The sequence below is a fragment of the Colobus angolensis genome, unplaced genomic scaffold (assembly GCF_000951035.1).
Source record: "Colobus angolensis palliatus isolate OR3802 unplaced genomic scaffold, Cang.pa_1.0 Scaffold194, whole genome shotgun sequence".
Taxonomy (NCBI): domain Eukaryota; kingdom Metazoa; phylum Chordata; class Mammalia; order Primates; family Cercopithecidae; genus Colobus; species Colobus angolensis.
In genome coordinates, this window is record NW_012115088.1 from 4,752,300 (window position 1) to 4,768,998 (window position 16,699).

At 40.7% G+C, this 16,699-nt stretch overlaps 1 protein-coding gene across 1 annotated transcript in view; it reads right to left on the reverse strand.

Annotated features, from left to right (window-relative positions):
* Positions 1-5,904: 5,904 nt before the first annotated feature.
* NCOA2 (nuclear receptor coactivator 2) overlaps positions 5,905-16,699 on the reverse strand; it is a 295,634-nt gene continuing 284,839 nt past the window's right edge. Inside the window, exon 23 of the mRNA XM_011940928.1 lies at positions 5,905-9,771. Within this exon, the coding sequence (XP_011796318.1) occupies positions 9,760-9,771 (12 nt within the window). The 3' untranslated portion in view covers positions 5,905-9,759. The remainder of the gene's footprint in view (positions 9,772-16,699) is intronic.

A 16,699-nucleotide genomic window follows, 5' to 3' on the forward strand; every position in this document is an offset into this window, starting at 1 on the left:
CAACACTGTAGCACCCAGAGTTTCAGGGATGACAAGGATAAAACTCCCCAGTAGGCTATAGGGAATCATGCTGAAAGGGGCCATTCCTGCTTCCATCCCTTGAGTCCCAGATCCACATATTCTCTGATAAAGGACACAGTGCCATATAGAGGTTTCTGATTCAGTGCATAAATTGAATCCTGAAGAAGGGTGCCTCCAAGCTAGCACTTCCCACTGTTTTTCAGGAAGCTGTGAGGCCAGCTGCTTCAGCCTGGTGCAGTCTGTCATATGACCACGGACCCTATGGCCAGGGGCCCCCTCCTGCCCCACCTTCACTAGGAAGTCGGGCCTCTTGTCAGATGCTCTGCTGCTTGTAATTCTATGTTTGTGAATCAGGAATCCCCTAAGCCTGAAAGGCTCTGTGGGCAGGGAAGGTCAATCCATGCCCAGGTATCTAAAGCGAACAGGATGAACTGCTGACCCTTCAAGATTGAAGGGACATGACGTGGTTGGCTTCCACAGATCTGGCCTGGAGATACAGAGCCATAGTGGGGCTCAGTATTGGTCCCTGTTGCTCACAAGTTGGACATTCAGAGGCAGCAATGGCTAGCTCTGCCTTGGTGAGTGAAAATCCATGTTGTTGGGCCCATGCACAGCCCCGTCTCTGCCACGGTGGGCGCGCCGTTCATGTCTCTAGCCGTTCTGGGGTGACCGATGGTGGCTCTTGTCCACTGGCAAGTCATTTTGTCTACTTGGTTGTCCAGTGCGTGTTCTGTGCTAGATGTTTCCAGTGGGCATTGACGTGCAAATCAGATGTCCCTGAACTGTCTACCCACTTCCACATGCCTCTTTCTCAGGATTCCTTGTCTGTCATCTTCCAATCTGTTTCCTTCCAAGTCCCTGACCAGATGGTCAGACTATTGGCCATTGGCCAGGAATTTGTACATATTTTCCCTTCAGGCCACTTTTCCTCATATGTATCTACTCCTTGCCGCTTCCCGCATTGAGAACATTGTTCCCTTTTTCCAGGTCACCCATCAGTGTGGCTAATGTCTGCTTTTAGCTCTACCCATGAACTGAGCAGATCCATCTGTTAACCAAGCTTGGGCTTCTTCCTCCTCGTTTAGCCAGTCATATGGGCTCTCCCTAGCAGGCTGTACACATAACCAGGGGAGGGCATGGGTGCATCTGTGGTGGGTGACATGGGCCTCTGGCCTTCTTGCTCATGCAGCTTACTCATGCCCTATGGCTCCTCCAGGACCCAATCCTGATGGATCACTTCTACTTTATGATTGCTGCTGGCCACGTGTGACATTTTGACTTGTTGGGTCCAACAGAACCCAGCTCCCAGCAGTCACTTATGGACGTATGGTCACATGGTGTTTGGTGGCCAAGGGTTCTATCTCCACCAGGCTGCAGTAACAGTTGCTTCTCAAACAGCATAAGCTGCTCTGCTGTGGATGTCATGGTCTTGCTTCAGAATCCTAGGAGGCTGCGATCTGATTCTTCCACCAGAGCTCGCCATTACCCATCCCCTCTCACTACCTCTTTTCCAACCACTGACCACCCCTACCCCCACCAACACCATAAGGTCTGAAGATCAGATAGTCCAAGTAGCAGTGCTGTTTGCACTGTGGCCTGGACCTGTCACATAACCCTTTCCTGCTCCAGGCCTTACTCAAAGCTGGAAGCCTTCTGTGTCACCTGGTATACAGGCTGGAGAAGTATTCCTACATGTGGAAGGCATTGAATAGTAGTTCTCGGAGTGGAGGGTGTTACCTGCGAGACCCAAATAGCTCTACCAGGAGCTGTGCCTCCTGGTTTGTGGTGGGAGATTCCAGATGCAGCAATTTGCCTTCCACTTTGGAGTGGTTATCCTGGCATGCCCTCCATCACTGGACCCCTGAGAGTGTCACTGAAGTGGCCTGTCCCTGAGTCATCATGGCATTTACTTCCCACGAGCTTACAAGACTTCTAGTATATGAGCCTCTCGTCTGTCCTGTGCAATCAGCCCTACGTCACTGATAGAACGGGTCAGTGTCATGTTCTGTTTGATGTATGCGTGGTCCAGGTTCTCTTTGGACTATATCATGACAGAAGTTGGGAAAGTTAATATGGTCCTGAAATAAACTATAAATAACTATTCCTGTTTCTCTTGTTTGAAAGCAATTATTTCTCGTTCTCTTTTTCTTTCTTTTTGTTTTTGAGACGGAGTTTTGCTCTTGTTGCCCAGGCTGGAGTGCAATGGCGGATCTCGGCTCACTGCAAGCTCCGCCTCCTGGGTTCAAGCAATTCTCCTGCCTCAGCCTCCTGAGTAGTTGAGATTACAGATGCCCACCACCACACCCAGCTATTTTGTGTATTTTTTTTAGTAGAGGCGGTGTTTCACTATGTTGGCCAGGCTGGTCTCGAACTCCTGACTCAGGTGATCCATCCGCCTCAGCCTCCTAAAGTGCTGGGATTACAGGCATGAGCCACCGCGCCCAGTTCTCTTTTCTAATTACAGTGGAAGAGAATGCACTTGCCAAATCACTGGCTGCATCATCACGTACTTGATGCCCAGTCTGCTACAGTGGCACTACCACATCCAGCAGCATTGCAGCTGCAATCAGAAATTGAAGTTGGTTACATCTGTGGTAGTCTACAGTCACTCTCCGGGGTGCATCAGCAGGGGCCACCCTGCAAATGCTAAGGGTCAGCACTCTGTATTCTATATGAAGGTCTTTAACGGTGCTCATCTGCACTGCCCCACTCCACTCCAAGGCAGTGTAGGCCAGCAACCCATCTCAAAACAAAAAAATGAAAACAAAAACTCTCCAATGGCTTCCATACTTAGAGTAAGAACCAGGTTCCTTGCTGTGATCCTTGCGACCTTGGATGATCTGGCCCCAGGCTGCGTCAAGCTCGGGAGTCTTTCTAACCACACACTGGCCTCACCGTCCTTCAGACATCACAAGCTGGTTGTCTCCTGACCTTTGTACCTGCTGTTTGTTCTACCTGGAACACTCCTCCCAGATTCTTTCATGTCAGGCTCCCTCACTTTCTGATCTCTGACCAAATGATGAAAGGGTCAATCCATCAGAAGGGCATGTAACTGTTATATTGGTACTGTCTATGTGCCAAATAGTGTTTCAAAATACAAAAGCAGAGATAATATACTTAAAGAGAGAAAGAGACCTCAGTAAGTGATGGCAAACCAGATTAAAAATTAGTAAGGAACCATTTATATGCTGTCTACAAGGTTGGAAAGGATGAATCAAGATACAACATGCAAAATGAAGCCAGCTTTAGCATGCCCACGTGCATTTCAGACAAAGAAAACAAGACAAGGAAGCTTACCAGAGATAGTGTGGGGCATTATATAATAATAAAGGAGCCAGTTTGTCTTGAAAAATGTATATGCTTCTAATAACATAGCTTCTGAATGAAGAAGCAAAAATCAACAGAACTGAGAAAGAAAAACTCCAAACCATAATTGGAGACTTTGTTAGCATTAGTAGACAAAATGTGTGGGATGCTGCTAAAAGCTGTAAACAGAGGATGTATAGCCTTGAAATTTATATAGTAGGAAACAAAAGGTTGAAAAATTTATACATTCTCAAGAAGTTAGAAAAAAATCTACCAAAATAAACCCAAAGTAAACACAAGCTAGGAAAAAAAATTGGTTCAAATATGGAGTAGGTGGAATACAGACAGGTTTAAAAAGTAAGAGGAGACATTCTGAAGAATTAAATTGGAGGCCAGACAACTCTAGCCAGATGGCTTCAGTGATGAGTTCTACCCAAAATACAAAGAAATATCTATCTTACCAAACTTACACATTCATTCTAGGTGCCAAAGAATGTTCATTTCCATCACAGTCCACGGAAGTTATTTGTGGCTATCACTAACCTCTTGTTTGCCAAATCAATAAATGAAAAATAGCATCTCCTGTTTTTGTTTGCATCTTATTATGATGTTCAACACCTAATATTAGCCATTTTTCACTTTCAGTATTTTTTTTGCTTTTTCCTTTTTTCATTTTTACCTTTAAATATCACTTAGTTATACATTATATTTGCTGTCTACAGTATATATGATTTTTATATATATACATACACACATATATAAATATGTGTATATGTAGGACATTAGAATATTTTTGGTAGATTATATTGTTTATATGTATACACATAGGTTTATATGTATGCACATATATTAGGTTTATATGTACACACATATTGTTTATATATATACACATATATAAGGTTTATATGTATGCACATATATTAGGTTTATATGTACACACATATTGTTTATATGTATACACATATAAAAATCTAATATATATACACATATACACACAAATATATTTACTTATCCATTTCTTAATAACTTGTTCTTCAAAAAATGTTTCCACTTTTCTGATAATGCAAACATAACCTTCTAGCAATTTTACATTTATGTTTAACCTTTGATCCATTTGGCATTTGCTAATATCGAACCTTCTAGCAATTTTACATTTATGTTTAACCTTTGATCCATTTGGCATTTGCTAATATCGTGGGGTAGGGAGTTAAGCTTGGTATTTCACTCAAATGTGACCAACTGTCTCAACACCACTTTTGTTTTTAAGAACAGTGATTTTGTGAATTAGAAATGCAACCTATCATATATTGATTTTATATTTACACAGCAATCTCTCTGGGCTTTTTCAAATGTATTTATCCGTGTTAAGTATTTTATACCACAAATCAATAGATTATAAAATGCTGTTAGAAGTCTCACATCTTCCAAATTTCTATTATCACACATTTTTTCTTCCAAATGCATCTTACTTCTTTTGATTTTGATAGGGATTGTCATGACTTTGGGGAAAGAATGAATGGTCTTGTATTTAGGTCTTTCTGGGTTCAAAGCATGTCTCCATTTTTAAAAATTTTCTACGTCTTTTGGTTAACCTTTAGTTTTCTTCACAAAGGTCTGTGACACTTCCTGTTAGGTGTAATTCCATTTAATAAGCATTATATTATTTTGTTATTGTGAATAGGGATATTTTAAAGATACAAAGTTAGTGTGGATAGATGGTATTGATTTTTGTATAGTCTAGCCACTTCACAGAGCTTTTCTATTCATTCCAAAAGTAGGGGAAAACCAAAAACCCAAAAATCTTTGCGTTTTTCCCCATAGATAATCAAATTGTTGAAAATGTTTTCTCTTCTATTCTCATATTAGTACTTTTTTTCTTAGTATTGGTGGTGGGGCTCCTTGTTTTGTTGACTTATAATTAATACTTTTAGTTCACCATTAAGGTGTTTCATTGGGAATGCCATAACTTTAAATACATTTATGACATTTACTTTTCCTAGCTTTCTTTAAAATGAATGAGAGCTAACATTTGTCCTACACAAATTTATCAAATGGTACTCATTGTTAACCATGTTTTTTTCTTCCTTTAATCTGCTAACCTAGTTAACAGCATTGATAAGAGTTTCCTAATCATTTTTTTTTTGGATCTTTTAAAAATACAATTCCAGGTTACTATTTCATATAGCTTATGATCTAGGTTTCAGGTACTGTACTTGTACTGCTTATCAACTATTAAACCATTATGGATATTCTAATGTGTGATATGACCTTCCTAAGCCAGTCAGAAGTCCACATTATTCTTATAAATATGTCTGGAGATTTGGGAATGGAAGGTGGAACAGCATGGTGAAGAGTCATCTAGGACTCAATGGAACTAGATGTGGCTTATATTTGCCATTAAGTTACTCGATAAGCCTTTATTTCAAATGTGAAGATTTATAAAATGGGTTATTGGAAGAATTAAATGTTAAGGTGCTGTGAATAGTGTCAACTACCATATAAATATAATAAATTATTAAATTACAAGGTCTTTTTAAGTGCAATTATGAAAGAAGATACAATATAAACACATTAAAATCTCTAAAGCCATGTAAAACCCGAAGGCATTAAAATTTATTAAATGATGCAATAACAACAGAATTCTTTATTTACAATAGCATTATTTAACATCAAATAAGCAAATAGCATCAGCAAAGCAATATTAACTTGCATAAATGTATTTAAAATTTCTCTGAATATATCTACCTTTGCATAAACTGCTCACACTAGAAATACAAACATCAATGCAGGTGAACAAAGTGATGTTCAGAGTCAACTCCATTTTGAAAATAAATCACAACCTGAAACACTGTAAGCTTTCTCCTGAAGAACCATAGTTAATATATTGCTTAATTTTACCCTTGTATAATCTTTTCATATACACACATCTCAGATGCAACTTCATGAGGAACTGTACAAATAAAACTCACAAATGACAAAGGAAAAAAAATGACAGTTAAATGTTTGAAGAAATGTATCATCATCACTATTCAACAACATAAAGGTTAAGTGATGATGCACTTATTCAAAAATTGTACACAATTCACTATACAAATATAATACATCGGACAGCTATGTAGGAATATACAAGACTTAAAAACAGATCTAAGGCATTATGCTAGATTTTAGCATTTTGAGGTTCTTGCACATAGCTTTTACCTGTAGTAAGAAACTTAAAAGATTTTGTTTTAGTCTATAAAGAAACACCAGGGAGAAAATTCTAATTAAAATCGAAGCCACTACAGTAATTTTCTTTTGTGCAGAGAATGCTTTGCTCTTAGGCAGCATACTACCATACAAACACTAGAAAATTTTAAATTCACACCAACAATTAATGGCTTAAGTTGCATTTCAAAATTGATTGTGTATCTTTGGGTTCTGCAAGTGGATCTGTGCCACCCATTTCATGTGTTAAGCCCATATGAACTCCATTTTTGAACACAGATTAAAAATTGCATTATATAAACTGCAAAAACATTGCTTTCAATTATTACAGGCCATAAGAGATACACATAGGGAGAGGGGCATATTAATCTTTGAGTCAAACAAATTCATTGTAGTAAAACAGCTCACTTCACTTTTTAAACTTACCACATTACATGAACACTTAAATGAGTTTTACAACCAAGTTAATGTATGTATACTTTTCACATTATGTTTTTCACATTTAGTAATATAAGCGAAACACTGATTATTTGTTCTATTAAACGAAAACCAAGTACTCAGTCTAACAAATTTATTGTGTACAGCATGAGAAATACTGATAATGAAGGGAATTGATTTGGCTTTTGCTTCTATAGTGATCAATATGATCAGAGGATTCCTTCACTTACTTTTCTTCTCCAAATTAGATGTAAAACAAAAATCCATTACCTGATCGAAACCATAAGACAATTTATCATCTTCTCCTTCAAAACAGCAATGATCATGAATTATTATAAATTACCAGTATCATGAGGTTGCAGATTTGTCTGAATTAGGATCGACATTAAAATACAGCGGGCAGATGGATAAAAAAGAAGAGATAGGTAGATAGTTTTGGACGGTGTTGTAGTGAAAAGGGACTTGAAACTAAAAACAAAACAAATCCAGTTTAAACTCCATTTCTTTTTTGTGCTGTGTGAAGTTAAAAATCATTCTAATTCACATATTTCTAAACATTAAAACTGGTCACACTGAATTGTATGCCACGTGAGCCTCAGCACATGGGGAGGTCCTGGAGTTCTGGGCCAACATCTGCTTGTTTTTTCCATCACAGTTGGGCAACCCAATGGTTTGGCAGAGAAAAGTAGAGCCTTTTGAGGGGATATATGAACTGGTGGCCACTGAGAAGTGCTGTTCCTTGGCCACCTCCCTGTATTGAGATCCCTCTCAAGTGGAAAAAAAGTAGCGAAATGCAAATTTCCAGAAAGTTTCTTTAGTATGGAGCAACATTTTCAGACTGTCTACTTACCATCTATCTTTGGGTTATATCTCTTTCTATATTTCCATAATCTGTACATATAGAGAGAGATATAAATATAAATAGGGGTAGTTTGTACATTTTTCACCCTGCCACAAATAAACAATCAAATTTCAAGGAAAAACTTCTCTGTTCCTAAAAAGCCTGGCTAATAAGATTATAAAATGCTTTGCTTTTTAGACATCAAAAAGATATCATTCTGAAATTTAGGTAAGAAAGGTATTAGGGGTTAAGGAGAAATAGCTCAAAAAAGGTCATCAGTTTCTTGGTATTGCAGTTGTCTGAAACTGACACCCATTAATAAAAGATTATTCCCCTACCAGAGTGGGCAAGAAAAACAACCATAAAAGTGGCCTGCTTAGTAACATGTAGTCTTTCTAAGGTTCATTAAGAAAGAATATAAACATATAAAAATCAAGAATTGGTTCCTACAGCGGCTGCATATCATACAGATTAGATAAATGACTTATGAGCAGAATCACAAGGTTTAGAAAATAAAAAGTCGTAAGTCTACAAATTAGGTCTAATCAAGGCATTGATATCCTTTACAAAACACCTTTAGGAGACATTGCTATGAAGATATCTAATTTAATACTGAAGTACCTCATTTTTGAGTCAATTCCACAATATGTATACCTCACAAAAATTATACAATTAAAACACATAAGTTCTCAACTTAAATTATTGCTTGTTTACATATAAATCGGATTTTATGTACCTTACAAAACTTCGGCTTAGTCAGCACTGCTAAAAAATAAAATAAAAAACACATGGCAGAGGTTAAATCTGTCGTGATATCTGCTATCAATTTAAACACACTGGCGTTTTCTCCCATTTTGGAGGCCAGAGTTGCTGGGGAACAGAATATACATGCTTCCAAAGCAGGTATCCTTAGCTCGATTGGTATCAAGTCTTAACTTTGCTCTTCTCCTTGCCAGTAAATGCATTTTTTTTTTTTCTGAAATTCAATACTTAGCAATTGGTAAGTGGCTGGCAAAACATTTAAGGAAATAAAGGGCTTACCTGGTTTCTGTAGCTTATATTATTTTTTAAAAAATGAATGAAAGTAGGGAGGATGGGGAATGAGAGAGGGGAAGGGAAGAGTCAGGCTGACAGGGAAGAAGAGATGCTGATTCAAGCTGTCTGATCAAACTAAAGGGAACTTAATATAGAAATGAAAATTATTTCTTCTCGATTCATGATTCAGGTGAACTAGTTTGGTTTTAACAGAGAAAAAACAAGGAAAAAATATTTGCTAATGTTAACAGCCCTCTCACAGGCTCCTTTTCATCTGTTCAGTAACTGGAGACTCTTTCCAACATGGTCTTTAGCGCTTTCTAGAGATACGACTGTGACTTTGTTGGTCTTCATGCACTGGGTGTGTCTGTAAATATGGCGCTGTCCACGGTGTCTGTCCTGCTTCCATCGCAAGTTCAGGCTTTAGCTTAAAACACCTTTAGTTTTTAAAAAAATTCTTTTCTTTCCCCCAGATAAAATCTTAATCTTTTGCACTAGACTGTTAGCCAGGGAAAACAAAGCAAGAAACCAGTGTCTGGAACCGAACAGGAACAGAACAAGAGCATGGATCTCCTTAAATACATACATTTAAATACATTCAATCTGACATGGGTATGAAATTTGCCTGTCAACATTTACTTTGCAGGAGAGATCTAAGTTGCACTAAGGTGAATGCAGTGAACAGACTGAGCGACTGTCTGGATGCGAGCTTCAGACTGTCAAGAGAAGAGGCAGCTCCTCCTGCCACAGCCGAGTGGATGCCACCCTGGGGACCAGGGCCCAGGCCTGTCTGCTCTGGCAGAACCGGCTGGCAGGTCAGTTGGTTCGAAACACATAGACACAGCTCTCCAGACTGGAAGTGTTTTGAGCAAGTGAGCCCGGTCAGCTGAAGAAGCAACTGGCTACTCTCAGTGTCAGCAATATTTCTGTAGGAAAACAGACAGATAAAAAGTTGTGAAATATCTTTGAGGTTTTGATAAAACCATCATAAAGCCCATCACAAAAACATCAAAATCCCTGACTATTTTCAATAAAGCAAATCACTGAGGCCGCATCTGGATGAGGACACTCGATGTGGAGGTGAACAGGCAGAGGGCGCCATTCCTTCCTTCACACAACGCTTCCAGGAGCCAAGGAGGAGCCCAGCGAATCCTACATGCTACTTCTTGCAGGCCATCGTCTGCAAATGGATGAATCTCTCCTTAATGACTGCTCTCCAACCAACAACATCCTAGCTCAATTTCATTTCTCCCACCTTCAATAAAGATGACTGAACAATTCACCCAGCTGCTTTCTGGCAGCATCCGATCCAGAAGGGGCCACTGCTTCCTAATCCTTCCTCAAATTCATCCAGTACAAACCCTTCTTCTATGAAATGGCCCTCCTGATTTTCCCTAATCAGATGCTCCCAAGGTTCTCTGGGTGTGTTCTCCCTGGCTTCAGCAAGCTAAATCATGATGGATTTTGACTCCTGGGGTGTTCTTTTTTTCTTTTTTTTTTTCCTTTCTTTCTTTCTTTTTTTTTTTTTGAGATGCAGTCTTTCTCTGTTGCCCAGGCTGGAGTGCAGTGGCACAATCTCGGCTCACTGCAACCTCCGCCTCTCAGGTTCAGGTGATTCTCCAGCTTTGGCCTCCTGAGTAGCTGGGACTACAGCCGCCCACCACCGTGTCTAATTTTTGTATTTTTTGTAGAGATGGGGTTTCACCATGTTGGCCAGGCTGGTCTCAAACTCCTGACCTCTGGTGATCTGCTCACCTTGGCCTCTCAAAATGCTGGGATTGCAGGTGTAAGCCACCGCGCCCAGCCTCTTGGGGTGTTCTTGCTGGTTTTTGGCTATGTGCTGATGATGTGAATGACTGAATACCAAAGGTTATAGTGAGCAAGTCATGTGGCATTGTTTCTTTGGTTGGTGCAAATATATCTGTCAATGATTTTCTTTGGCTATTGACTATCTTCCTTCCAAAAGTTTTCATTCACTTAGCAAACATTAATTCAGCATCTACTATATGGTAGGTGCTGGGATATATCCACAAGACATTCTTTGTTACTGATATCACAAAAACTGCCCAACTAGGCAAGGCAGACAACATGGAGATTATAATTGTACCTTGCTACAAATCAAATTATCATAAATAACAACATGATCTGAGTTCTGTTAGTGGAAATACTGTCTGCTTTGGAAACATATAACAATTGCTTCTGGGATTTAGATATGTAGACACAGAATTCTAGGCCATCAGGGCCATTAGAAATTATCTAATGTAAGTAAGATTAGAGAGGAAGCCAGCTCCAAATAATGTATTTTACCTTAGCACCCCAAAAAGAGAGTTCTGGGGAAAGTATTGCCAGATCATGAGTTCTAGTGGCCAAAGGTGGAATTACATTAGCCCCTGGTCAGATGCACAATTCTCCTAAGCTTACAAAATGAGCTTAGAATACCTGTGATTTTACTTCTTCTCAGAGAAGAACATTTAGCATACTTTATAATATACAGCTGAATAGATACGTATTCCTAACTTGTGTCACTTTTATGATTTCATATAAAAACACTCCATGGTGCTGATTAAAATATGAAAAACCCTCAATTTTCCAGTTAGTCTAGAAAAAGAAACTCTACTGAGAAGTATTCATACCTATTGCATTTCTGAGGCTTAGAAACTGTGTAAGGCAGTATTCTCTGGCATGGACTAACATCAAGGAGCAGCCACCGAACAGAATCAGTTTGATGAAGGAGAACGCTGTGCTCCGCACACACCTCTGGAGTCGCACTACCTGGGGTGTACCCTGGCTGTGTCACTTAGGGGTGGGGGCCATTTTGTACCTAATACTTCTTAGGATGGTTGTAAGGATTACACAAAATGATGCACATGAAGTGTTTAAATAGTTCTTGGAACATCATAAGTGCTCATTAAATGTCATCACCACTATCACCATCATCATCAACTAAAAGCCGACCCTATCAGTGATCAATTTTCATAACACTAGTAAATAGAAGTAATTACAAGAGAACCAGGCTGCTGAGCAGTAAACTCAATTTTAATCTATTTAAATATATCTAAAATATAAAGAAATGCTATAAGTTCTTATAAAAGGAAGAATCTTCTGGTTAGGTCAAATAACTGCCCTTCTCTAAATACATATTTTTGGTAAGTCTATGGTTGTACATACTAGCTCTGCTTAAAGCAAGGCACCACTATAATTTCCAATTCAACATAAATGGAACAGAGTCAATTAATAATGGATGACAGTAGTATCTTGTTCAACAAATAGAACCAGATTGCCACTAACAATTCTGGAAAAGAGCAGGGCACAGAGGCTCACGCCTGTAATCCCAGCAGTTTGGGAGGCCGAGGCAGGCGGATCATTTGAGGTCGAGTTTGAGAGCAGCCTGGCCAACATGGTGAGATCCCGTCTCTACTAAAAATACAAAAATTAGCTGGGCGTGGTGGTGGCGGCATGGGCCTGTAACCCCAGCTACTTGGGAGGCCGAGGCAGGAGATTCGCTTGAACCTGGGAGACAGAGGCTGCAGTGAGCCGAGATTGTGCCACTGCACTCTAGCCTGGTCGACAGAGACTCCGTAAAAAAAAAAAAAAAAAAAATTCTGGAAAAAGCTCCTTGATTCATAACAGCAGCAGCAGAGCTTATTACGGAAACACAGGATGACGACTGAACCCCTATCAGTGTGCACATAAGTAGCACGGTGACAAATGCAAGTAACTTCCGGTTATTTCTGATGAATGAGAAGGGATATCCTATACAGATTATTCTCTAAAGGAAACAAGAGTATCTATGACAGACTATTCCCTGGCCTTAGCAATCAGCATGAAGAAAGTGCAGGTGGATGAGGCAGATTCAAGAGCGGGACTAGAAAAAAACAGGGAAAGTTGATGAGGTTTTATCAGTGGCCTGGGCAAGACAGTAACAGACAGGCGCTGTGTTGCCGAGGATGGAGTGCAGTGGCTGTTCACAGGTGCAGTCGTAGCTCATTGCAGCCTAGAACCCCTGGCCTCAAGCCAGCTGAGTAGCTGTGACTACAAGCGTGCCACCCACTGTGCCTCACCCGAAAGACGTCTTTGCTGGGAAGAGAGAACAACCTATATTTACTGAAAATTGATGTCTTAGATCCTAATGCTACTCTTTCCATTTGGGTTTAGTGGGCCCCCATGGGGCACCAAGATGCATGTGAAGGTGAACCCCCTGGTACTGCCAGCCTGCCGTGTGGCCCGCACCACAGGGCTGGTTGCAGGCCCGCCCCTAAACCCCCAGCCAGGCACTTTCTACCTTGGTTGATCTGGGTCACCAGTTCTCTAAGTCTTCAGGCTAGCTGGTGACCCTGCGTAAATTATCTCGTCCTCTGAGATTCAGTCTCCTCATCTGAAGCAGTGGGGAACCTTAAATATCTATGAAGGGCCTGGCACTGTCCCTGGTAAATTCGAGGCCAAAACATTCACTCCCTTCCCTTGCTCTGGGAGGTTCCTCCCTCCTGAGATGAAGAATCCCAATGCCTGGGGCTGAGGATGCTTCCAAAAATGTAGCTGAATATTTACTGTCTGTCCACATTGCTTATGAATATCTTTCTCATCCCTATAAGATCTAAATATTGAGAAGGGAGTGGCACCAAAGAAGGAAATTATCCCTTGTTGGCCTTCTCCAATGCTACGTGCATTAAACCCTTAGAAAAATCTCACAAGTGCTCAGTGTTCCCTTCAGGGAAGTGGCAGGAGGGTGCAGGGGTTAAGAGTGCATATTTGGGGTCAGCTGGCCTGGATTTAGTTCCCAATGCTGTAAGACCTTGATCAAGTCATTAAACTCTCAAAACAGTAGCTCTACCAGACAGTTGTGGTGTGGTTTAAATGAGGGAATCTAAGTAAAACTCTTAATGGAGAATAGGCTTGCAGTAAATGCTCAGTACATGTTGGTTGTTTCTGTAATTTTTTAAAAGGCAGAATGTGGGACCATCTCAGCTGATTTTATAACAGCTGGATCTCTTCTTCCTGGAGGTTACATGGCAGCTGAAAAAGGGCACAAGGCAGGGCAGATAAATTCCTGGGGCTCTTGGGAGACAGGGGTGGCAGACTGGGCCCATGAAATATTTGAGGGCCTTAACCTACAGAGTGGCTTTCTCAGGGCACTCGCTCTGCTGGAGCCCTGGCCTAGGCTGGCATGCAGTCACATGATGAAGGGTGAGGCAGGGAGGTCTAATCTCACTGTGGTGAATTCAAGGAGGGAGATGTGAGCCTGGCCTCCCAAATCCATTTTTCTCCCATAGAGATATGATGTGCTCAGAGGTTGAGCTCCCCGGCACTTTTGGGTTAAAATGGTCCCTCTGTGGGAGTCCAATTATCAGTAACGTCACTGTTCTTCTGGGAAGTGTGTTCCTGATTTCAACTTCTGCACATAAGCCATGACTGAGTTGTGTGGCTGCTCATTTCCTGTCCTCAGTGGAGGAGAGAACAGAATTGGCACCAGGAAAGATACCAGCCCCTCTAGGTATGTACACACAACATCTACAGGACTCCCACCAACAGCCAGCACCTCTGCCACTCAGGACTGTGATTTTTAAAAACAAGAGAAACCGCATGGAGAATATTCACACAGTAAGTTAAAATCTGGAGCAAATTTATGCTATTACTTTCTCAACTTGAATGCTAGTATTAACCAAATCATCCAATACCCACTTTTTTTTTTGGAGGAAATTGAAAAACAACCCTGTACTATCTCTATTGGGGGAGGATTTTTTTTTTTTTGAGACAGAGTTTTGCTCTTGTTGTCCATGTTGGAGTGCAATGGCATGATCTTGGCTCACTACAATTTCCACCTCCCAGGTTCAAGCAATTCTTCTGCCTCAGACTCCTGAGTAGCTGGGACTACAAGCATGTGCTTCTATGCCTGGCTAATTTTGTATTTTTACTAGAGGTGAGGTTTCATCATGTTAGCCAGGCTAGTCTTTTTTTTTTTTTTTTTAGACGGAGTCTTGCTCTGTCGCCCAGGCTGGAGTGCAGTGGCTGGATCTCAGCTCACTGCAAGCTCTGCCTCCCGGGTTTATGCCATTCTCCTGCCTCAGCCTCTCGAGCAGCTGGGACTACAGGCGCCCGCCACCTCGCCCGGCTAGTTTTTTGTATTTTTTAGTAGAGACGGGGTTTCACCGTGTTAGCCAGGATGGTCTTGACCTCGTGATCCGCCCATCTCGGCCTCCCAAAAGTGCTGGGATTACAGGCTTGAGCCACCGCGCCCGGCCAGCCAGGCTAGTCTTGAACTCCTGACAGGTGATCCGCCTGCCTCGGTCTCCCAAAGTGTTCGGATTATAGGCTTGAGCCACTGCGCCTGGCCAGGAGAGGATTTTTTATTTTTATTTGTACAAATTTATGGGGGTACATGTGAAATTTCATTACATAATGCATAGCGAGTGATCAAGTCAGGGTTTCAGGATGTCCATCATCCAGATGCAATACATTTTTAACTATAGTTATGCTACTCTGCTAGCATTACATTTATTCCTTCTAATTGTATGTCTGTAACCTCTCACCCACTTCTCTTTCTCCTCTCCTGCCCTCACAGTCACCCTTCTTAGTCTCTGTTATGTATTTTTCCACTCTCTACTTCCATGTGAATAAATTTTCTAGCTCTCATATGTGAGAACATGCAATAGATATTTGTCTTTTTGTGCCTGCCTTATCTCAGTTAAGATAATGACCTCCAGTTCCATCTATGTTGCTGCAAATGACATGATTTCATTTTTTTTAATGGCTAAATAGTATTCTACTGTGTATATGTACCACATTTTCTTTATCCATGTATCCATTGATGAACACACAGGTTGATTCTATATCTTTGCTATTGTGAATAGTGCTGCAATAACCATGAGTGCAGGTATCCCTTTGATATACTGACCTTTCTTCCTTTGGGTAGAAACCCAGCCGTGTGACTCCTGGATCAAATGATAATTCTGTTTTTAGTTTTCTGAGAAATCTCCATACTGGCTCTACTAGTTTACATTCTAACAGTGTATGAGAGTTCCCTCTTTACTGTATCTTGTCAACATCTGCTATTTTTTGTGTTTTTAATAATAGCCATTCTGACTGGGGTAAAATGGTATCTCCTTATGGCTTTTATTTGTATTTCTCTGATGATTACTGATGCTGAGCATTTTTAATATATCTGTTGGCCATCTGCATGTTTTCTTTCGAGAAATGTCTATTTATGTCCTTTGTCCACCTTTTTTTTTGAGATGGAGTCTCACTCTGTCACCCAGGCTGGAGTGCAATGGCATGGTCTCGGCTCATTGCAACCTCCACCTCCCAAGTACAAGTGATTCTCCTGCCTCAGCCTCCGTAGTTGGGACTACAGGCACATGCCACCACAGCTGGCTAATTTTTGTATTTTTAGTAAAGATGGGGTTTCACTAAGTTGGCCAGGCTGGTCACAAACTTTGCCCACTTTTTAATGGGATTATCTGTTTTATTCCTGTTGAGCTCTTTGTATATTATAGATATTAGTCCCTTGTTGGATAAATGGTTTGCAAATATTTTCTTCCACTTAACAGGTTGTATGGTATAGAATTTTTTAAAAAAGAGCTACCAATTGTGAAGGGTAATATCCCTTACCTTAAAGGGCCACATAGGCCCATTTACCTATGTGCTAAACTGCTCAGAGCTCTCCCTGCAAGAGATCTGCTGCTAGGTACGTATTTCAATTAGGTCTAAGTACTAATTATTCTACAGTTTCATTGGCTGAACATGGTAATATCATTCTTTTTAGAACAAGTGTTTAACAGGCCAGGTGTGGTGGTTCACGCCTGTAATCCCAGTGCTTTGGGAGGCTGAGGTGGGTCATGGTGAAACCCCGTCTCTACT